At 57.2% G+C, this 22,438-nt stretch overlaps 1 protein-coding gene and 1 long non-coding RNA gene across 2 annotated transcripts; one reads left to right on the top strand and one right to left on the bottom strand.

The window, feature by feature from the left end:
• The first annotated feature begins 177 nt into the window (after nucleotides 1–177).
• On the top strand, nucleotides 178–9,981 carry LOC125363291. The gene is made up of 3 exons (XR_007213208.1): nucleotides 178–204; nucleotides 9,317–9,323; nucleotides 9,825–9,981. It is a non-coding gene; the product is annotated as an uncharacterized LOC125363291 (long non-coding RNA).
• Nucleotides 3,546–19,585, bottom strand: Bdkrb2 (bradykinin receptor B2). The gene is made up of 3 exons (XM_048362398.1): nucleotides 19,552–19,585; nucleotides 7,186–7,290; nucleotides 3,546–4,755 (listed from the first exon to the last, which is right to left on the bottom strand). The coding sequence occupies exons 2-3, from the start codon at nucleotides 7,254–7,256 to the stop codon at nucleotides 3,645–3,647; spliced, it is 1,182 nt and encodes a 393-aa protein (XP_048218355.1). The 5' UTR covers nucleotides 7,257–7,290; nucleotides 19,552–19,585; the 3' UTR covers nucleotides 3,546–3,644.
• Between the last annotated feature and the right edge of the window lie 2,853 nt (nucleotides 19,586–22,438).

The raw sequence follows: 22,438 nt of genomic DNA, 5'->3' as shown, positions 1-22,438 counted from the left end.
GAGAAGTACTCCCTGAAGACGTCCTCCTGGCCAGCACTTAGTCTTGGCAGAGCCTGAGGCTAGTTCTGGCAGGGCTCGGGTGGGGTGATCTCAGTCCGGCCTCCCGCAGAAGAGAGTGAGGAGCTGGCCCAGTGATGCATGGCTGAGAGGGTGGGGTGTGCCCTCGGCCTTACTGAGGACTGAGCAAGCGGATGCCAGAGAAGCGTGTGCGCACGGCCACACCGTGGACCATGCTTTGAAAATGCTTATCCCCACGGTCACTTGCTCGGCTGAGAACTAGGGAGGGGGCCTCAGGCCAGAGACATGGAGATTGCACAGAACCCTGCCCAGCAGGCTGCTGGGGATGAAGCCAGGCCGTGCCCCCTGCCCCATGAAACATCTGACAATCCTATCAGGGCTGCCTGACCTCAGGCCCCAAATCACAAATGGAACCTGAGCTCCTGAGCACTGGTGTTTTTGTTTTTGTTGACAGAGTCCTAAATGCAATTGTCTTTTTTTTTTTTTTTCTGTATGTGGTGCTGTGGAATGGTACCAAGAGCCTGGCACACGCTAGGCAAGTGAGCTACAGCCCCATTGAGCTACAGCCCCCAGCCCACCTGTGTAGTCTTGAAAGCACCTTTGACTACAGAATGGAGAGTAAGAGTTTGGGGACAGCAGTGGCTGACGTTGCATTGGAGGTGGAGAAACCATTCAGAGATGATGGTTGGACACAGAAAGAAACAGATGGGGCCAGGAACACTTAAGGGGCAGAACTGAAAAGAGACCCCCCCCCCCCCCGGGTGGGTGGATGAAAAGGTGGTACAGTCCTAGATCCACCGGGTGGGTGGATGAAAAGGTGGAACAGTGCTAGGTTTCTGGCATGGCTGGGCAGATGTGTGGCTGCAAGCTTGGTTTAATGAAGGAGCCAGTGAATGACACCATGGACAGGGAGGGAGCACCGAAATGGAGTGGACAGAGTCCCCCGCCACTGGGAATAGCAAGCAGGGGGTTTGAATCTGGGTGTTGAAGAAGATAACTCCTGAAGGGAAGGCCACGGCCGTGCACCTCGTGCACCTCGGCATCTGATAGGAGGCTGGTGCCGAAGGATCAGCCATGAGGAAAGCAGGCTGGGACAAATACTCAGCTCCGTTAATACTTCCTGAAAACTCTTGAGTATGTTTTAGAATGTACACTGTACATTTTATTTTTATTTCAATTTTAATTATTATTTTTGCTGGTTCTGAGGCTTGAACTCGGGAGGCCTGGATGTTTTCTCTGAGCCTCTTTGTGCTCAAGGCTAGGTCTCAACCACTTGAGCCATAGCACCACTTCCAGCTTTTTTCTGAATAGTTTATTGGAGGTTAAGTGTCGGACAGACTTCCTGCTTGGGCTGGCTTTGAACTGTGATCCTCAGATCTCAGCCTCCTGAGTAGCTAGAATGATAAGCACGAGCCACCCGTGCCTGGCACACTGTACATTTTAATACATATTAATTAGCATACACATTGGAGACACAATGGGGACAACTTGGAGACCACTGGTCTGTGTGACAGAAGCCAGAGGGAATGAGGGGATTCCTCAACCCCCAAGACTTCAATTGCCCAAGGATGTGACCCAGCGACAAAGCTCGGGGTGGGGGTGGGGCGCTCAGGAATTTTGACACGTGAACCAGCTCTGTGAAACTCATTCCTTTATTAGGCCATAGAGAAGGACACCATTACGACGCAGCTCGCCCTGTCTGCAGCAGCTTCTGTACTGTGGGACATTCTTTGGGTCTTTCACTGGACAGACTTCTTCATCAGGACCGACTCAAGGCCCGCGGGGTCCCCCCTACAGGCCCACGCCTGCCTCAGACCATGCCCGAGGGGTCCAGGCTGCGGCCAGCTGTATTCCAGGACCACCCCACCCCGTGCTGGACTGAGGAGCCCCTCAGCCGGCCAGGGGCCGCTCCTGCTGTTCAACCCACAGGATACGCGCAGTTGCATTCATCCTAATACTGAATTCCCCAATACCCACTCCTGGTGTTGCCTGCTTGCGTTCTCAGGGTATCTGTTTATGTGTTTGGGGTTGCTGAGGGGGGGGAGGAATGTTCCAGGGGTGTTGTTTTCTTTGGTCATGAAATTCAGAGGCAGCTTTAAGATTTGTGGGCTGTTTGCCTGTCAAGTCATCCCGAGCTCCGGCCTCTCCACAGAGCCAGCTTGCTGTTTCTCCTACATTCTTGACTACAGACTGACCTTGGACCTAAGTGATTTGACCTTGAAGCCGGGGCTGTGCGTTCCTCCAGTCCTCCCCTGGGACTTGGAGTGGCGCTGGCCACAAGAGGGAGTTCACAAAGAGAAAAATAAACTCTCTCCTGGGACCTGGGGTATGGGGGCAGGGCTGTCTTCTGGCCGAGGGCGCTGGTTCAGTGTCCTCCCCTGACAGCGAGACCGCCCCGGCCCGGGAGGCAGAGCCCCCCAGTAAGTCCCTGCACCTGCTCTCACGGGAAATCCATAGATGGAGAAGCTGCACTGGCCAGGGACTGTCCGCTCTGCTGAGTCCCCCACCAGTTCCTCAAGGTCACCTGCACCTGCCCTTGAACGCAACTGTGCAGAGAAGTAATGCTTTGGGATAGCTGACCTTCCAGCCCTTCTGCTGGTCTGTTGCTCCTGGGTGGGCCCCACTGCTGCTTCTCTGGGTCACCCCCTGAATAACTGGCACCCCTGTCACCAAGCCCAGCGAAGCTGCCTGGACTCCTCAGGATAGCTACTGAGCTGGGCGAGTCTGACTGCACATCTCTCTCCTCCTGCACTGTCACACCGCGAGCACGGGAGGGGTGGTCCCCCCCCAGAATGCTTGAGGGATCGGGGTCCGGACACCTGCTGGGAGGCCTGGCACTCCGCCTCGGCTTCTCATGCAGCCTCTCCCTGGAGCAGCCTCTTAAACTCCTCTGATAAACGCGTCCCTGTGCGGTGCGTGGGTCCACAGCGCACCTCTACATAGCACCTTTGTTTGGCTTTGCACAGTACTTCGATGCTTGCTACCTCCTCGAATCCTCAAGTAACCTCTGGTGGCAGAAGAGGACACTGAGGCAGGGACAAGACCATTGTGAGTGTTTTGGCTCTCTGTTGCACCCACAACTCTCTCCAATCAAGTCAGAAAAACAGGCGCCTGATGTCTGCGCGTGCTCAGACACCCCCATCTGAGTTTGTGGATTCCTTTAAGACAGAAATGGCTCTGTCTCTTTCTTCCCCCTTGCCCAGAGGGTTCAGTGCTGTGAACAGATGCCTACGAAGTGCTTGTGGGGTTCTGCGTCTGCGCAGCCGGCCTTGTCCGTCGGTGAGGGCGCGGAGGCTGGAGGGCGGCTCTCCTGGAGGTCGGGGCCGCCAGGCTGTGGTCAGGAGTGGGTGAGAGGGAAACGGTCTCCCCCACCCAGGCCCCTGACCCCCTCCACTTCTGGGAAGGAGCAGGCCCGCCCGAGCGGCCGTAAGAACAACACGATCGGGCTTCTGGAACCCAGGTCTGTGCGCGCCGGGGTGCCTGGCCCTCCCGGTGGGCTCGTGCGGCCGGCCGGGCAGGGCGGGAATGACTGCGCGGTGACTTGTTGCCCAGGGTAGCAGAGGATGCTGGGCGCTCCTTCCTGGGCCCCCCCCCTGCACCCGGCAAATCGCCCTGCCAGCAGCTGCTCACCGGCTGCTTCCTGACCCGTCCTGCAGTTTGTGGATGTGCCGTTCCACGGACACGGAGGTCCGCAGGGTACCCAAGGAGTTCTCGGTGTGCGTGGGCTCTGGCCCGCGGCCTCCTCTCCTGCAGCTTCCCCCGTACACCTCCCAGGACTTCTTGCGGAAGCGCTTGCCCACGATCACGTACACCAGGGGGTTGAGGCAGCTGTTGCTGTAGGCCGCGAAGGAGCTGATCTGCGTGGCGACGTCGAGGACGTGCTCGCCCCAGCAGCCGGCGAGGACGCCGAGGCGCAGCAGCGTGTCCAGGAAGGTGCTCACCTGGAAGGGCAGCCAGCACACCACGAACAGCAGCAGCACGGCCAGCACCAGCACGGTGGCCTTCCGCTCCGTCTGGATCTCCTTGAACTTCTGCATCTGGTTGTGCCGCAGCACCTGCGTGATCTGCACCGTGCAGAACGTGATGACGCTCAGGGGGAGCAGGAAGCCCACCAGGTTCAGGAGGACGTTGGTGAAGAGCTGCCAGGTGAGGGACGGGTAGGCGATGAGGCACACGGTGACATTGTGACCCTCTGCGTCGTAGTCCTTCATGGTCCGGAACACCAGCATGGGGGAGCTCAGCAGCAGGGCGCACCCCCAGATCACCAGGCTGTAGAGTTTGGCCCAGCGTACCCTGCGCATGCGGCCCACGGACATGGTTTTGACCAGCGCCAGGTAGCGGTCGATGCTCACCAGCATCAGGAAGCAGATGCTGCTGAACAGGTTCATGTAGATCATGGCGTTCACCACGCGGCACAGGGCCTCCCCGAAAAGCCAGTCAAAGTTGTTGGCGATGGTGACCGCCCAGAAGGGCAGTCCGAAGGCTAAGAGGAGGTCGGCCGCCGCCAGGTTCCCCAGGTAGATCTCCGCCACGGTGCAGCCGCTCTTGTGTAGGCAGAAGACGCTGAGGACAAAAATGTTCTCCAGTGTGGCCAGCAGGAAGAGGACCCAGAGGAAGGGGGCCTGGGTGGCGTTGATCCATTCCAGCCACCTGGTGTCGGGACAGTTGTCGTCCTGGGAAAGCGTGCCGTTCACAGCTGACGAGAGGACGTGAGGTGTGATGTTGAGCATTGCGGAGCTGGAAGTGGAAACGAGGCTGTTAGACCCCAGAGCACAGGGAGAGGGAGGAACGGCGGCGCAGAAAGATACTCAGCCTCCAGCCTCGCCAAGCCGGGCCGCCGGGGTGGCAGGAGGTGGAAGAGACTTGGAGCCCCTGGGCTGCCACCGCTAGCAGACCCTGGACTCCAAGGCTTTGTCTCCCCCACTTCCACTGGGCCTCGAGAGCGGCTTGATTGCTGCCCCTCGAAGAGCCTCTGGGATGCTGTTCAAGCCAGCGTCTAGGCCTCTCAGTGCCGCATCATGCCCAACATGGGGATGCCAGCGTGGAATCCTGACCACGGCCCATCTGCCCACGCCCTGTCTCCCCGGCCAGCCTGCCTCTTCTGGTAAAAGACAGAGTCTTAGTCCCACCCCTTCATGAGCAAAGCAGCGAAGGCTTCAGAGAATGCATGCATGGTAGAAAGAAAAGGGGGGGGGGGGCGCCCAGCAGTCCTTCTGGCTCAGGTCCTCGCTCCCTCATTTATTGGCTGAGTGGCTTTAGAGAGGCTAGCCCAACTCCTCTGAGCCTCGGTGACTTAACCAGTAAAATGCAAACGGCAAAAGTTACTTGCTAGGATTTGGGGGGGAGATCCAAGAGAATGCATGAAAAGTTCTACCACCGCTGCCTTTGATTAAGTAAATGTAATTATGCTTGTCAATCTCTTGTAACAATCACTGTCAAACTTCAGCGCATGTGTAGGTGCTTGCTTTTCCCCCCCCCTTTCTAGTACTGGGACTTGGATTCATGGCTCCTCCTCTAGCTGTTTCCCTTAAGGCCGGTGCTCTACCATTTGAGCCACAGCTCCAATTCAGGCTTTTTGGTGATTAATTGTAGATAGTCTCATGACTTTTTTCCGGGCTTGCACCTTGATCCTTAAGTAGCTGGGATTAAAGGCATGAGCCACCGGCGCCTGTCTGGTTCTTGCTTTTGTGTTGGTGACCTCATCATTAATTCTTGGACTCCCTTTCACTCTTAGGCAATAGTCACAGATCAAGGGATAAGCCTCTTTCTGAAAGAGTTTGCTCAGAAGGCAAAATTTGTCTCTCCCTTCAGCAAAGAGACCTGGGGCTTGAACAGCCATGGGTTCCCACCCTGATGGTGTGGCCTGGACCAAACGACTTGACCTCTCTGATCTTCCACTTTGCTTTCTTTGGCGTAGTGTAGCATTCTCTTCCGGGTTCACTTGGCATAGTAGCTGCACGGTTCAGATCAAGGTGTGAGTGTGAAGAGTCATTTAGGAAGCTTGAAGCATGCTCGGGGGGTGTGGGCAGGGGTGGGGAGGCAGAGGCCCTCCCTCCCTGGGAGGCCTAGGGAGGAGGAGGAGGAGGAGCAGAGCATCAAATCCCAGGGGAGGGCCCTGGGACTTCCCTGTCCACCCTGGACCCAAACAGGGTCCTGATTCACTTGTGCGTCAGAGCTGTTGTGCTGGAGAGGTTTCCGGGGGGTGCTGTGGTGTGAGGGGGTCCCCCGGGGGTCATAGACTTGGAGCAGAACCTCCCTGTCTTCACCCAGCTCCTGGCTCCGTGGCGATGAAACCAGAGCACAGGGAAGGGGGTCCCGGTGAGGCTGGTGAAGGTAGCTGGTGGAGCTGGGTCTTGAAGGACCAGGAGGGGGCGGGGCGCAGCCCGCGGGAGCCGCTGCTCTGACAGTCTGCGACGTGGGAGGCTGCCATGGGGCTTGGGAGGCCGCAGGGAGGCAAGGCAGCCGGGTGCGTGAGAACCGGGGGCTCTGGGGCCCGGGCTGACACAGCCAGCTGGCTGGCTGCATAGTCCCTGGATGGAGACACCAGGCCCGGCTACTCTCCATCCTGCCAGCACTGCTGTCTCAGGACCAACCTCCCTCCTCTTGGGGTCCACAGCCCAGGTCTCTCCTAGTGCACATCAGCTTCTGTTAGGTGCTGATGTCAAGGTGCCTCTCTCTCTCTCTCTCTCTCTCTCTCTCTCTCTCTCTCTCTCTCTCTCTCTCTCTGAGTTCTCACTCACACCAGACAAATACTCTAGCATGTAAGCTACATGCCAGCCCTTTTGCTGTTTTAGTTTTTCCAGATAGGGTCTCGTGCTTTTGCCAGGACTGGCATCACGTGGCAATTCTTCTACCTTCATCTTCCTCTCGGCTGGGATTTCAGGTACGCGCCACCATGCCTGGCTTAGGTTTGAGTCTCTTGCTTTCATTGGCAAGTTTGCCTGGGGTAGCTCACTCACCTGTGACCCCCAGGACCGTGTCCCTACCTCCACCACTCCCCCAGCCACAAACAACAGCCAACTCCCTCTGTCCCCAACTTGCCTAGAGGGCCCGGAGTTTATCTTTGGGTCTAACGTGCCTGCTCCTTCTCTGTGATCTGGTACATGAGGCGGGGCACAGCTCTTTTGGGACCTCCGCACCAGGTCTAGACACGGACCCAAGACGCACCTGAAAGAGTCTGTGGTGGGCGCAGGCTCCTCATAGACAGATAGGAACATGGGTCTCTTCCAGGTAGACATTTGGCTGCAAGATGGGAAAGGAGTCAGGCTCTACCTGTGCGGGACAAAGGAGAGGAGATGGTTAGCTGGAGACTAAAGAGTCCCCGAGAGGAGGGGAGGGGAGGGCAGCCAGGAAGTCCACAGGCCGGAGAGTGGAGAGGCGGGACCTGAGCTCTGAGCACCAATGAAGAAGCCAAACGCCATGCAATGGTACTGCATAATCAACTGACCGAACCCAGCTCTAGCACAGTCCTGATAGTGACAGGGTTGAGGGTGTCCCCCAGGGGTCCCATTGTGGCCGTGTGGAAGGCGGAAGGCAGTGGGACTTTCCAGGGAGGGCTTAGCACAGGATGAGGCGATCAGGGACCGGCTCCCTTCCGCTGTCTGGTCTGTGAGCCAAGTAAACCTCTTTTTTATATCAGTTTCCAGCCTCAAGTATTTTATTACAGCAAATCAAAATAAGCCTGCAAGTGTGAGCAGATACTGATGATGAGAACCGAGCACAAGTGGAGTTAGCACAGGGAAAGGATGTGGTAGGGAGAAGAAGGAGCGGGTACAAAGGCTCAGAGGCAGGGAGAAGCCGTGAACAGGGCTTCAGCTGGCTGCTGAAGGAAGCGGTCAGAATACAAGCAGGAAGATCAGCCGGCGGGGGCTGCCTGTTAGTCTACAGAATGGGAGCCCAGGGGCGTTAGAGAATAAAACCCTTGCACGGGGAGCGTGTGCTGTAGACTGGAAGCTGGAGTGAGAGACCCCTCTGAGACCTCGGTGTGATCTAGGGCTCCAGGGTGGCGTCTAGACTGGAGGGCTGAGACGCAGGGGCCCAGGACTCCCCAGGCCCCGGGCGGCCGGGGAGCCTTCTCCAAACCTTACGGTGCTGTCCGTCCTCAGACGGCAGCATCTGCAGCCAGGAATTGAGAGGCGGAGATGAGAACGGGGCTGTGTAACCCCATTGCTGGGAAGCCCTGGGGTGGCGATGGTAAAGCCCCCTTTCCCTGTCCAGACCCCTCAAGCTGCAGAATCCTCTGAGACCTAGTGCTCCTGCCAGTGCGGGGGAAGTGTGGCACTTGCACGTGTGTGCGTGGGCTTGGGGACAGCCATACATCTACCCTCCCCTGCCAGCTTTTCAGCCGTGCACATGTGTGCACACATTTGCAGCAATTGTGAGGTGTATGCACCAGCTCACCCAACTCTTTTTTTTTTTTTGCTGGTACTGGGCTTTGAACTCAGAGCCTGGAGCTTTCTCAACTTATTGGCTTACAGCTGGCACACCTCTGCCCCGTGGGTCATGCTTCCAGCCCTGCTTTTTGTTGGTTCACTGGAGACGGCATCTCGAGGACTTTTCTGCCCAGAACCACTCGGATCTCAGCCTCCTACGTAGCTGGGATTACAGGCAGGAGCCACTGGCGCCCGGCTAAATCCCCTCTCTTGAACATTGACTCCATCGGTTAAATCCTTCAGACCACCCAGGCAGCTGGAAGCAAGGGCTCCTGAGTCCCTTTCCTTGACATGTCCCAGGATAAAGGGCTCGCTCCAAAGCCCTGCTGGCATGATTACTGAGTCAGGTTGCTGTTTGTACGCCATCACTAGGTAAACTTCTGGCTGTACACTTGGGATGCAGGGGAGGGGGACGTGGCTATCACCCCATAAACCACGAGGGCCCAGCACCAAGGTGCAGCCTGAGCACCAAGAAGCCCTTTTTCCTAAGAGAGGAACCCAGAGCTGCCTGGTGGGGCTGGGGGGAAAGACTTGAGGATCAGATCTGGGAACTCTGCCTCCATTCTCAGAACTCCCGGAAAGGCCAAGTCAGGAAACGGGATCCAATCCTAGGCACCCGCGTGTGGGCCCTTAATAGCATTTGGACACTTTACGGGCTTGGGATATTCTGGAAACACTTAGGAAGGAACCGAGGAGCCTTGCGGAGCAGAGTGCTCCCCCCGTCCTGCGTTCTACAGGGGAGGATGAAGCGGCTTGCCTGGCTCTGCTCCTAGGCGCATCCCTGCGACTGCTGTGACCATGCATCTTCCTTTCCCGTCAAGTGCCCCCTCCGCTTAGCAGGTGCTCAGTAAATGAATGACAGGCAGAGCACAGGTGAGGCCGTCTTTCCTCGTGCTCTCTCCAGCAGGCATTTGGTAGGGCAGAGGCGAAGGGCAACCGTGCTTACAGCCCACCTGCCACACCCTCACACCTCATCCTGGGCCACCAGACATGTCGCTCAGGGCAGCTCCAGAATGGGAGCCCTGGGCTATCCGAGCCGAAAGGGCAAATCTCTTCTCCAGCAATGGGCCTCGTCCTGGGAAGGGCCTGTGGGTGGACTGATGGGGTGGGTGGGTACTTTCTCTTTCATCCCTGTGAGGAAGACACTGGGCCAGTGGCTACTGGGCTGGCCGCAGGAGGGGCGGGCTTCTGGGGAGCCAGCAAGTGGGACAGGGAAAGTGGCCGCCCACAGGCAGCTGCCAGGCGCACAGTGTGGCTCTCTCCCTTCCCTCTGGGCTCTGCCAGGTGTCACGGGGTGGGGGTGGGGTGGGGAGGTGGGGGGGCTGGATTCCATCCTGTCGCTCACCCTTGACTTGGGGCCAGAGTGTATGTGAGTGTGTGTGTGTGTGTGCGCGCGCGCATGCGCACATGTGTGTACCAGGACCTGGGTTCTGGTGAATGTCAGCCCCACTAGCTGGTGTGTCCTGAGAGAAGGCCCCCTCGTGTATGTAGAGCACTAGCCTTGAGTGAAGAAGCTCAGGGACAGTGCCCAGGCCCTGAGTTCAAGCCCCGGGAGCAGTGCAAAAAAAAAAAAAAGAGGGCTCTTGAGAATCATATATTCTTTCCTGCCCAGGCTGGCTTCAAACCAGGATCCTCAGACCTCAGCCTCCCGAGGGGCTAGGATTACAAGCGTGAACCGCTGGCGCCCGGCTCTCGGGGGATTTTGAGGCTGTTCTGTTCGTGAGTACGAATCACTCAGCAACCTGCCGCGTGATCTTCTCCATGGACGCTGCTGCTCCCCTCCTCTCCAAGCCGCACAGCTTCACGGGAAACGCTGACACTATACCAGTGAACGTCGCACCGGCCCCCACGCCCACCCCACGCAGGAACCCAGGCTCGGGCTAACCTGACAGGACCCAGGGGTCCCAGAGGAAGGGGCTCTGGCTCAGTGTCCCCCGCCCCCCTCTCCAGTTACAGGGACTCGGAGCTCCCTAGACAGTGGGCACAACCACGCCAGTGCATGGCTGTGCTTCTCCTTGAACCCAGCCCCTCGCTCCAGAGCTGCCCCAGGGAGACCCCCCCTCTCCCGGCCCATGCAGAAGGGGACTGGGGCCCCCACGCATGAAAGGCTCAAGCCCTGGTGGGGTAAGCACACCCCTCTCCTCGTCCCTAAATGTCCCAGGGGTTGTGTTACCAGCACGGGACTCGCCCTATCACAGGAAGAACTAGGAATCTTCTCCGAAGCAAAACCCAAGCCAGGGAAGAAAGGAAGGCTGCGTGTCCAGGCGGGAGCGGCCCTCGTGGAGCCGAGCTCGGGGCCCCGCGGCTGGGAAGGCTGCTTCTCTGCGGCCTCTGGAAGCCCCGCTGCGGCCGGGGAGGTGATGCCAGCCCTGGCCCGGGCAGTGGGAGAGGGTTTGTAGGATGTGCAGGCTGGAGGAGGCTCGTGGGCCGAGGCTTCCCGCTGCCTGCTTGCTCTGCTGTCGGGCGGGGGGTGGGGGTGGGGGGGAGACAGGACCCTGCAGCTCCATGTATGTCACCCAGATGACTGGCTCCCTGGCCCGGGGCTGGGAGGCTGCTGTAGGCCCTACCTAACCCCTGGCTCTAATGGAGTCTTGGGGTTTGTGGGGTACACACAGGCCAGGAAATCCCCACTTTCCAAGCTGGGACTGGGAGCAAGTCTGCAGGCACCGACTTGCTCCCTTCCTCTTGCAATTCACAATTTTATAGCCAGAAACCTAACCCTTCAAGAGGCCCTGCCCTGCCCCTCGTGTGGGTGGATGCCGGGCAGTGCCAGGGCGAGCCGGGGGCGAGGAGGGGGCTCACCCCGCCACACCCTGCTTGAACTCAGGGCCCATCGCTCTTGCTAAGCTTTGTCAACACGAGCACTCTACTTCCAGCAAGAAAATCTGTCTGTCTGGCTGGCTCTGAGCTGTGATCCTCCTAGCTCAGCCTCAACTGGCGTGTGTGCATGCGTGTGAGGGTTCTTTTAATAGAAGTTTGCGTCTCGCCCTGCACTTCCGGTCCCTGCAGGAGCCAAGGCGCCGTGGTGTTCGCATGGTGTAATGGGCAGGCTGTGGACTGCAGGAGGCGGGCCAGGCAGCTCCCACGTCTCGTCCGCGTAGGGCCAGGCACCAGGAGAGGGCAGGGCCGCCGAAACTGCGTCTTCCAAAGGCAGTTTGGTGGTAACTGGACAAAGCAAATCAAGAACCACAAAGTCGGGCCCTGGAAGCACACGCCTGTAATCCTAGCTAGCTACTCGGCAGGCTGAGATCTGAGGATCATGGTTCAAAGCCAGCCCGGGCAGGAAAGTGCATGAGACTCTTATCTCCAATTAACCACGAGAAAACTGCAAGTGGCGCTGTGGCTCGAAGTGGTAGAGCGCTAGCCTTGAGCAAAAGAGCTCAGGGACGGCACCCGAGCCCTGGGTTCCATCCCTACCACCAACAAAATTAAAAACCAGAAATGGAGGCGTGGCTCAAGTGGTAGAGTGCCAGCCTTGAGTGAAAAAGCTGAGGGACAGAGCCTGGGCCCTGAGTTCAAGTCCTAGTACCCATACCCAAAACAAAAGCATCCAAAAGGAGGACCTCTTCCTTCCTTCCTTCCTTCCTTCCTTCCTTCCTTCCTTCCTTCCTTCCTTCCTTCCTTCCTCCCTCCCTCCCTCTCTCTCTCTCTCTCTGTCTCTCTCTCTCTTTCTTTCTTTTTGTTGGTTTGTTTGTATGGCAGTTCTGAATAAAATCCTGCTCCTTGCACAGGGAAAGGAGGAACCAGGGGAACAGCCGATGTCGAGGACCAGAGAACTGCTAAGCACAGAGCCTCGTGGCCACACCACCACTGCTGAGCAGGTGTGCAAAATGGCACTTCTGAGAGGTGGCCAAAAAAAATGAGACACCACATCTGAGTCCCTGTCGAGTTTTGAAGAAAATCTGGGCACTGGATCATATCTACGGCATGGGATCTACGCAGAATTCCTCAAGGCAGCCCGTCGAAGTATATGGCCGTGGTGGTCGTCTTTGACCAAGAGCTTATGAGTATCTTTGGGGTTGCCTTGGTTCCTTGTTAGTGATTTCCAAGTTTTCTATATAAATAAGATATTTAAATAAGTCATGTGGTTTCTCCGCTTTAAAAAAAAGACGAGAGAATTATGGCTAGTTTATGTAAGACAAATCACTAGCCAATTCGTGTTCAGAGGCAAGGCCTTGCTTACACGAACACTGGTAAATAAGAGCACAGTGCTTTTCTCATTTCAAATGAAACGTTTAAAGTGTTGGCAAACGGTTCTGTTAATGTTTTCCCATGGTGCCTAGCTGCTAATTCAGCTGGAGTGACTGGGCTTCTGGTAACTGGAAAACCATGGAGCCAGGTCGGGAGGCGGGGCTCTCCCGGAGCCGCAAAACCCACTGTGAGACAGGACTCCTGCTCATGTCTTATTCTGGTGTCTCAACAAAACAAGGGGGTGGGGCAGAAGACGGGGCAGAGGCCAGGTCCTGGCCTAGCCGGCCTTCATTTCCACGCGTGTCTCTGTGGCTGCGTTAAGTCTCTGAGGGATTTTGTTTTTCACCACGATGGCAAGGATGGCGTCTCTCTCTGAGCCCTTTCTCACCTGAGCATGGCTTTCTCTTGCGGTCACCCACAAAGAAAGCATGCAGCGTCCACTGCGGATTGGGTGTGGCGGGTGGGTGATCCACCCGTTCACGCGCTGGAGGGCTGGTCCCCACCCAGGGTGGCGGTATTGGGAAGAAGCTCGGTGCATGGAGGAGGTGGGGGAGGGCGACGCACACCTTTGATCCCAGATGATCAGGAGGCAGAGGTAGGAGGATCCTGGCCCAAAGCAAGCCCAGGCACAAATAGAAGATCCCATCTAAGAACAAACGAAAGCAAAAGCACCTGGGGTGCAAAGCACCAGGGGTGTGTGGGGCTCAAGTGGCAGATTGTTTCCCCAGCAAGTGTGCAGAGGTGCGTTCAACCTCCAGGATGGCCCCTGAAAGAGGTGTGGCCTGGCAAGGGGGAGGGGTCTTTAGGTCACTGGGGGTGTGCCTTCAGGAGGGTTGTGAGCCCCAGGCCCCCTGCTTCCTGCTCTCACACGTACTGTCTGCCAGGAGATGAGGACCTGGACCGGGGGACGGGGCCAGCCTGCTCCCTGCTGTTTGAACATCCCAGCATCTTCCCCTGCGAGCTACTCTTTTCTTTTTGAAGTCCACCTGCCTCGGGGTGTTTTGTTACAGCGGGGAGGGACGGAGAGACGCAGCTAGAATCACAGCTGGTACTTCTCCTGTCTACAGATGACCTCTGTTGGGGTCTAATGCGCTTGGTGTTGCAGAAAAGCATCAGGCCAGGCTGGACGTGGTGGCGCACTCCTGTAATCTCTGCCGCTCAGGAGTTAGAGATTAGGAGGACTGAGGTTCCAGGTCTCAGGGAACTGGGTAGCAAGACCCCATCTCAACCACTGTGGTGCTTGGGGACTCTGCTACGCAGAAGGTATAGGTCGGAAGAGTATGGTCCAGGGCAAGGTGTGTGGGGCTCAGGGCAGGGCTTAGATATTCTCCTACCAGCATTGGGCCACTTCCTTTGCCTTTTCTACCCAGCATGCCCTTCTCCCATGGAGGCACGCCTTCTCTTTCTTTCCCTGGCAGTAGACTTTGAACTTGAAGCTTATCCACCACCAGGCTCTGAGCTCCTGTGGGCAGCGGTCTCGAGCTGAGCCCGGCTCGCCCAGGCTGGGTCTCACTAAGGGTTTTAAGGAGGAAGGAATGAGTCCTGGGCTTTCTGGGCACAGTGTGGGTACTCTCTCACACACACAACCAACCATACCAGCATCGAGGCAACCCTTGTCCCCCCGAGAGGCGGAAAAACAGAGGCAGGAGCCTCCAGCGATGGCCCGAGTCACCCAGCATGTAGCTTGCTGAGCGTAACCCTGGCTGTCCATAACAAAGCCAGTTGGTCTTGGTTTCTAAAGAGTGACTAAATCGCCTACCTGTGAGCCCAGGTGAGATCACGCATAAACAACTGGAGCAAAGATGGCAGGACCCAGGGGTGGGCGGAGCACTGGGGGCTGGTGCCAGACATCCAAGCCCCTTGTCTGGTTGAGGTACCTGTGTCCAAGACATGGGACCTTTGGCAAAAAAATCCCAGGGGCCAGAGGATATCTTTTGGGGACCGCATAGGGGCCCCAACCAGACAGCTCTCACCTCCCCATGAAACCATCCACCAAAGCTGGCCCCACCTTGGGCTGCAGTTTGCTCCCAACCACCGCATCAATCTCAGTCTGTCCGCTGATGTAGATGTATGTGCAGGGCAGATCAGCTCCCGACATATCCTGACTCTACCTTCTGTTCAAAGAGCCAGCTCTTCCTCTCCGATGGCTTACTGCTATGTGTGGATGCGTTCCTCCCTTCTAATTAGCTATTTGGGCTTTGTCCTGCTTTCTTCCTCTACCCTACTGTTTTTCTTTTTTTTGGTTAAAAACTTGGGTTTTTGGGTTTCACATTTAATTAATTTGTAAAAATGGCTTTGATTCCATTCCTGAAGTTTGTTAAGTAGTATTATTACAATTGATCATCCGTCAAACATCTGTAATTTCAGACTGTTTTTTTTTTCCTTTTCAGTGTGAAGAACTCAGGTTCTTACACTCTTGCTCAGTTTGCTTGCCTGGCTGATGCTCTACCACTTGAGCCATGCTTCTAGTCCAGCCTTTTGCTGGCTATTTTGGAGATAGACTCTTTTGGACTTTGCTGCCCCAGCAGAAAAGTGCGTGGTCAGCCTCTTGAGTAGGTAGGATTACAGGTTTGAGCCCCTGGCTCTAGCCATCTTTAGATCTTTGTCAAACATTAGAACCTGGCTCCATCTATTAGCATCAAGAGTAGAAAAATACCCTCTTCCAGGTAAAAAAACACCTTTAGCACACTTTTTGTCTGTCCCTTCCTTTCTTTTCCCATTTACAACTCTAGTTGAAATACAGGAAGTTTCAGTACCACACCATTACCATATTATTTCTCTTTCCTAAGCAGCCTTTCTAAACATTGATGAAATTCATCCGCATGTTCCAACCCACCTGCTGTCCATGACCAGACTTTAACCAGCTCCACTGATCGCAATAACTTTCTTTCTGGAACACATCTTCCTCCTTCTTGAATGATTTGACCAAATCAATTACCCATTTGGCTGGAATGCTTAAGCAACCATCTTTTTTTTTTTTTTTTAAGATGAAAAACAATTTCCTCCCAGGTTCTGAGCCTGAGTGAGCCGACACTGTTTTGGGGTGCCCTCTGGGGCCTCCCATAATAGACGCCCAGGGTTTGCTTGTCCTGAGGCCTGCTGACCCCTTGGCTTGCTGCCTCTCCGCTGAGCTGTCTCCTTTTCAAGTCCTCTGGCCGCACCCATCGGTTTAGGATAAGCCCGGATTATAGAAACCAGAAATGTTGGAGGATCTTGCCCTCTCCTTTCCATTCCAGTTTGTTTTGTTTTTGATGTTTACTTTTTTTTCTTAAGCAAAGGAATAGGCCTGCTCTGACATCCTCAGCGTATAAAAGAGAACAAGTGACATTTCCTAGCTCTGTCCAGCCCCTGCCATCCATAACAGCCAGGCTGTCCCCCTGTGTTCTTTCCAGGTGTGGCCAGTGTGTCTACGCCTGCGTGTAAGGAGGCACACAGAGCACCCTAAACACACATCCTCACTTCTTTGCAGGTAACAGTCTGTGAACCCTTGTCATTTCTTGGGGTGCTGGGGGATGGTACCAGGGCCTTACTCATGCTAGGCAAGCACTCTATCATTCCCAGCCCTCGTGTTAAAAACCGAGACATGCCAGGCACGGGTGGCTCCGCCTGTGATCCTAGCTACTCAGGAGGCAGAGATCTGAAGATCACAGTTCAAAGCCAGCCAGAGCAGGAAAGTCCCCGAGACTCTTATCTCCAATGAACTAACCCCCAAAAAGCCTGAAGTGGAGCTGTGGCTCAAGGGGTAGAGTGCTGCTAGTCTTGAGCAAAAGAAACTCAGGAACAGTGCTCACGCTCTGAGTTCAAGCCCCAGGCCTGACACACACCACACACACACGAAAATCTGAGACATAATATTTGCCTACTGTTGTGGTACACATTATGGTAATCCAATGCTATGCACAAAAACAGATGTTTAATAATCAAATCAGGCCAATGAAAATGTCCATCTCCACAGACATCCCTGATTGCCTTGTGGGGCGGTTTTGTTCTCGTCTAGCACTTGCAAACACTAGAATTCTTTTAGGCAGTTGTGCCCTCCTGTGCTAAAGAAGATCTAGGAGGTGAATCCTCCTCTCTAGCTGCGGTTTCTTGTTCTTCATCGAACTGTGTTCTGTACCCTGACTGCCCCTTGTTGTCCTTATCAGACCCCAATTCTAACTTTCAGGCAACTTCTGATTCTATGGTTATAGCCGAAGGAAGTGAGAGTCATAAAAGGGAAACCACCCTCTCTCCTCTCCGTGGGAGACACGTGGGATTCCGTCCCTCTCTGGCTTCAGATGGGAGGAGGGATAGGGAGGAAGGAGAAGGAAGGAGGAAGAGGAGGAGGAAGGGCAGAGGAGTGCGGAGGAGAGGCACCCTTCTTAGAAGTCTTCTGCTCCCATGTGAAGCGAACTATGCAGTCCATGCAAGGAGTCTCAGGAAGGTCTCACCACACAGGGAAGAAAGCTTAGGACACCCCCGTCAGTCAGGGACACCGCTGGGATTTGAACCCAAAGCTATGTGTGAGCGGTGATGATTCTTTGTTTGTTTGTTTTTTTTCAGGAGATGACATCCTATTTTTCTAGCCTCCAGAACCTTCCAGGTCCCACTTTGATGGCAGTCAGAGAAAGACTCCACTCCTTCAGCAGGGGAGTTCCCCTCTACCTCTGCCCCAGTCACCCCTGGAAAACCAGAGCTGCTGGAGGAGGAATCTCAACTTTGCATTTCTCCAAGTGGGCCAGTGGGGGCCCTGAGTCCCAGCTGGCAGAGCCCCGCAGCTCCAAGGAGCAGAGAGCAGAGCCATTGTTGAGTGGGAGGTGGTGTTTCCTGGTTGCAGGCTCACTAGCTAGAGCACCTCTGAGCCCCATTGTCCTTCACCGAGCCAATGCTGCCAGCTCTGGTCCTGTGACTCACAACCCTGAAATACTTGTGGGAGCCTCTCTGAATTCTTAAAGCAATGTGCAGACCACCTGCCCTGGGGGCTTTTATTTTAAAGAGCAGCTTTAGGTTCACTGCAACATTGAAGGCAAGAGCAGACTTCCCGTGTGGACACCGGTGTCGGGCCTCTCCCTGCTCAATCCCCTACCACGTGGGAGATTTGGTACCACCGACTCTAAGCAGGCGGGCCACTGACACCCAGAGTCACGCCAGGGGCGGCTCTGGCATTGAGGGTCCTCTAGGTTTGGATAAATGTATGGCTACCATTCATCGCGGCAGAGTCACGCTGCTGCCCCGAGACCCAACTGAGCTCAGCTAACGGACCCCCTGTCCCTCCCCAGAAATGGTGCAACTTCAACTATCTCCTAGTTTGCCATTTGCAGGATCGTGTATTCTGTAGGCCAAATATGATGTGCATCCTGTCATGTCTGCCTTCCAGGTGGCTCCTTTCGTTAGTAACACGCTCCGCGTGCTTCGACTACAGTCCCGTCCACACTCCCTCCTCCAGTCAATCTTTCCGCCATTCAGCTGATACTCGGGCCAGCTCCCCCTGCAGAGGGGAGAGCACAGACACAGCCCTGCTTCCATCCAGAAACCCAGAGCCAAGGCCTCAGGGCTCTCCCTGCCCAGGAGCCTCACTGCGAGAGAGGAACAGACCCCCCCCCCCCCCCGCCGCCCTTCCCTCCCCCAAACCTTCTCTCCAGACACGCGGCCCAGTGTCCTTTGCTGGTCCTCTCGGCCCGTGTCTGCCTGATTCGTGCCTGCCCTCATTGTGCGGGCTCACCCGACCATCAAAGGAGACACAACTTCAGTCCCTAAGAGTGCTAGGTGCTCTCTAGACACTGAGCGAAGGGCTGTCATGGGCCTGCCCCCCCTCCTGACTCAGTTTCTCCATCTGTACTGGGGTCTCAAAACTATGAGGTGCAGGGGCCTTTGCAGTACATGAAGGTGTGATGCCCGCAGTTCAGGCCAGGAGCGGGCACAAGGTTCTGGGGTCCCCCCGTTGGGGGGGGGGACAGCGAGTGCATTCTCACACTTCATCTCCAGCCCCTCCTCCCACCCAGGCAAGGGGAACCAGCAAACCCTCCTCCAGCTCCAGGGATCGCAACCCCAGCGTGCCCCTGCCGCCCCGCTTGCTGGCAGAGGCAGAGGATGCTGTTTCCCCAGGGTCGTGGTGAGGGCAGGGCCGGTGGCACCCTGGTTTTCCTCAGGAAAGGAGGGGGGCTCGCTCTTCCAGTGGGCCGGGAGCCCCAGGCACGGTGACTCGAGGCGGCATGACCCAGCCTGCCCACAGGAGCCGGTCACGCGTGCCAGCCCGGTCCATCTAGGCTGACGAATCCACCCCCCCCTTCTGCACCCGAGCAATGGTGCCAGCTGCACACCTGGCACTTGGCGGGCTGGAGACCCCCCCCCCCCCGCCCCTTCCAGCTTGGCACACAGAGGAGCTGCTCGGGCTTCCTTGGGACAGCGCAGTACGTGTCTCGCCATGTCCCGGCTGGGTGTGAGCAGAGCAGGACCCTCTGGCTGCCCTCTGCGCCCGGGGTAGGACGAGGTCAGGAGGGATCAAAGCTCCACTGGGATAAAGCAGACACCCCGCTGCCCACCACCCCAGCACACAGCTGCCGTGGGGTGGAGCCCGGCTCCCCCGCGGGGCCGGTGAGCGGACAGGCGCGCAGGGAGGTCTCGGGGCGCGCGCTGTGTCACACGGGACCCAGTGTGGCCGGCGTGATGGGAAGCTGGGTCTGGAGCGTGCGCCCCACGCCGGCTGGAGGTGACCCCCCCCCCAAGATCTACACCACGCAAATCCCCCCAGTGGCTCGCTCCATCCTCCGTCGGGGAGAGGCGAAACAGGTCGCGCTCTCTCCCGGATCTACTAGGGAAGGCAGGGAGCGCTCCCCGACTCCCCAGCACCCCAGCACCCCAGGCTGGGACCGCCTGTCCCCCCAGCAGACGCAGCCCGGGGTGGCGGGCTCGGCCCCCGCCCGGCACCCACCTGGTCCGCGGCGAGCCGCCTGGTGCGCGAGGAGTCCCGGAGTCCCCACCCCTCCGAGGGGCCGACGAGCGCAGCCGGCCGCCCGGTGGGAACGGCTCATCTTTCAAGGGCTGGGCTGTGATGTCAGCGCCCTCCTCCAGGGCGCTTCCGGCAGGCAGCCCCGCTCCCCGCCCGCCCGCAGCCCCTGCCCCTGCCTGCAGCCTGGAGGGCGTCGGTTCCGGGAACCCCGGCTGCGGACGCCAGGCCCGACGGCGGCGGCGACGGCCGGTCTGCGAAGGCCATCTGTCGGGGGGCCACTGTGGGGGGGGGGTGGGGGGGGCTGGGGGACTCCCGGAGAGGTCCTGGGGTGCAAACTACTGCCCAGGAGAGCCTGGGGTCCGCGGAGATGTCCCCACGACGAGGTGGCCCCTCCGTGTCATGTGGACACACGTGTCTCCATGGCTATTTCCCCCCAGGGGGTTGTTTTGAATCTGAGTTTCAGGTGTAAACAGCGGGTGTGAGGAGGGGAGGGGCCGGGGAAGCTCTGGCGGGGTTGGTGTTGTGAACACTGCGGGGGGGGGGGGGCTGGGGGGCTGGGGTGACCCGGTAGAGATGTGGGGGGACCCCCTTTCTGGTTGTTTGGTGCCCTGGGTTTGGGGCCACACCTTGCACCCGCCTCCCAAGCTCTGGCATGTCTATGGAGATATTTGTAAGTTGTTCCCCGCCCCCCCCCCCCATCTCCACTCGAGTTGTTCTGGTTCCTCTGAAGATGTATTAACGCCCTCCATACACAGCCCGCTCCAGGCAGGGAGCTGGAAATTGAAGCAGAGCTCAGATGATTCCTTCTCTCCCTCCCCTTTTTCCCCCTCCTCCCCCTCTTCCTCCTCCTTCGCTACTCCTTATTCTTCTTTGCAGAGCTAGGGATTTTTTTTTCTTTTTTCCCAGTCCTGAGGCTTGAACTCAGGGCCTGAGCACTGTCCCTGGCTTCTCTTTGCTCAAGGCTAGCACGCTGCCACTTGAGCCACAGCGCCACTTCTGGCCTTTTCTATATATGTGGTGCTGGGGAATCGAACCCAGGGCTTCATGTATTCGAGGCAACGACGCTACCACTAGGCCATATTCCCAGCCCCGATTTTTTCTTTTTATAAATGTTGTTGTGAAGGTGAGCTACAGAGGGCTACAGTTCCGTAAGTCAGGCACCGAGTACATTTCTTCTTGAGCAGAGTCACCCTCCTCCCTTGTTTCCTCCCAGTTTCCCCCCTCCCGGCAGAACTAGGGTTTGAACTCCCGGTCTTCATGCTTGCTAAGCATGTGCTCTACTGCTGGACCAGGCCTCCAGCTCTTTTTGCTCTGGTTATTTTTGACATAAGATCTCACTCTTCACCTGGGCCAGCTTTGGCCATGATCCTCCTGTTTACCTCTTGCAGCACCTGGGATGATTGCTGTGATCTACTCCCCTCAGCTTTTTCTGTTGAGCCGGGGGGGGGGGGGGGGGGGCCTTGTGAACTTGTTCTGCCCAGGCTGGCTTTGAACTTGATCCCTGCCTCTTCAGTAGCCAGGATTACAGGCATGAGCCACTGGTGTCTGGTCCTTTTCACAACAGCTTGCCTGTGTGCGGCAGATCTAGGCCTTTGTAAAATCTCAGCGGGGGTCTGTCATGGCAGCCCGACAAACAGGCTCCAAGTCTCCTCTGCCTGGACACTGCAGATGAGGGGCAAGCCCCAGGGGGGGGGGTGCGAGCTCTCCGTGGATGCTTCATAAAACACCATCTGCGGAGTAGACTCCAAGAGACTCATCAACCTTCTCCCCTCACCGCCCCCCCCCCCCCAGCCGTGTCTGGAATACAGCTTGAAACTCAGCAATCATAAAAGCCCGCTGTCCTGGCCCAGGTGGCAAGTGCTGGCTGAGAGCCGGTCCGCTCTGGACGGGGAATAAGCTCGCATTCCAGCCACCGCCCCCATCCCCCTCGCTCTTTGGGCCCCGTGCACCTGCCCCCAACACCTCAGGGCCTGGTACTGAACAACTACGGACAGCCCTGTGACCCAGAACTGAGGAAGGACTGAAAGTAGCCAGGCCCCAGGGAGCAAACGTGGGAATCCCCCTCGCCACGGAGCACAGAAGCTGCCCCCACAGCTCCAGCCTGCGTCTACCATTCCCCCTCCCGCAATTGTGTCCACACATCCATCTTCATAGCCGCCCCCTCCTCCTCCTCCTCCTCCTCCTCCTCCTCCTCCTCCTCCTCCTCCTCCTCCTCCTCCTCCTCCTCCTCCTCCTCCTCCTCCGCCTCCTTCTGGTGCCAGCCTGGGGCTTGAACTCAGGACCTAGGTGCTGCCCCTAAGCTTTTGTTGTTGTTTGCTCAAAGATAACTCTCTACCACAGTTCTTCTTGTCATTTCATTTGGAATAAGAGTCTCATGGACTTTCCTGCTGCCGGGGCTGGCTTCCAACTGCGATGCCCCCTGGGTAGCCGGGCTGACAGGCTGAGCCACGGGCGCCCCACTAACGCTGTGGGCTTGGTAAGGACCCACATTTCTCTGTCCGTAGGTTGCAGCTCACCAGTGGCCAGACGCCTCCTGTGGCCCACCCGTGGCTGCCCCTGACACTCCTTGGAGATTGTAAGGGGGCGCAGTCCGGCAGGGACCCCTGGTTCCAGTTACTCAGCTGCCTTCTGGGAATGACTGGAGGAGGGGTCCGTTGTTCCTGAGGAAACCTGATGCTCCCCAGCCAGGTCTCTGCAGAGGGTGCGGAGTCTGACCTCCCACCGCTTCCCCCTCTGCCAGCCTCTTCTCTCCACCTTGCCTTAGCCCCATGGAGCGGCTCAGGCCTTCCAGCCTGGAGGTTGCCCTGGGGTGCTGGCCCCTGCCTCCTCCCAGGAAGCCCCGGGGCTTGCCTCGTGCTGGCGCCACGTC

Source organism: Perognathus longimembris, chromosome 14 (assembly GCF_023159225.1).
Source record: "Perognathus longimembris pacificus isolate PPM17 chromosome 14, ASM2315922v1, whole genome shotgun sequence".
NCBI lineage: Eukaryota > Metazoa > Chordata > Mammalia > Rodentia > Heteromyidae > Perognathus > Perognathus longimembris.
Note: the sequence above shows the minus strand (reverse complement) of the source record. Positions and strands in the feature narration are given on the sequence as shown.

What these genes read in the sequence shown, in the direction of transcription:
- Bdkrb2 (XM_048362398.1), bottom strand. Translation starts at nt 7,256, where the DNA reads ATGTCTACCTGGAAGAGACCCATGTTCCTATCTGTCTATGAGGAGCCT. An exon ending in CCCACCACAGACTCTTTCAG is followed by an intron (nt 4,756 to 7,185) that starts GTGCGTCTTGGG and finishes TTCCACTTCCAG; the next exon opens with CTCCGCAATGCTCAACATCA.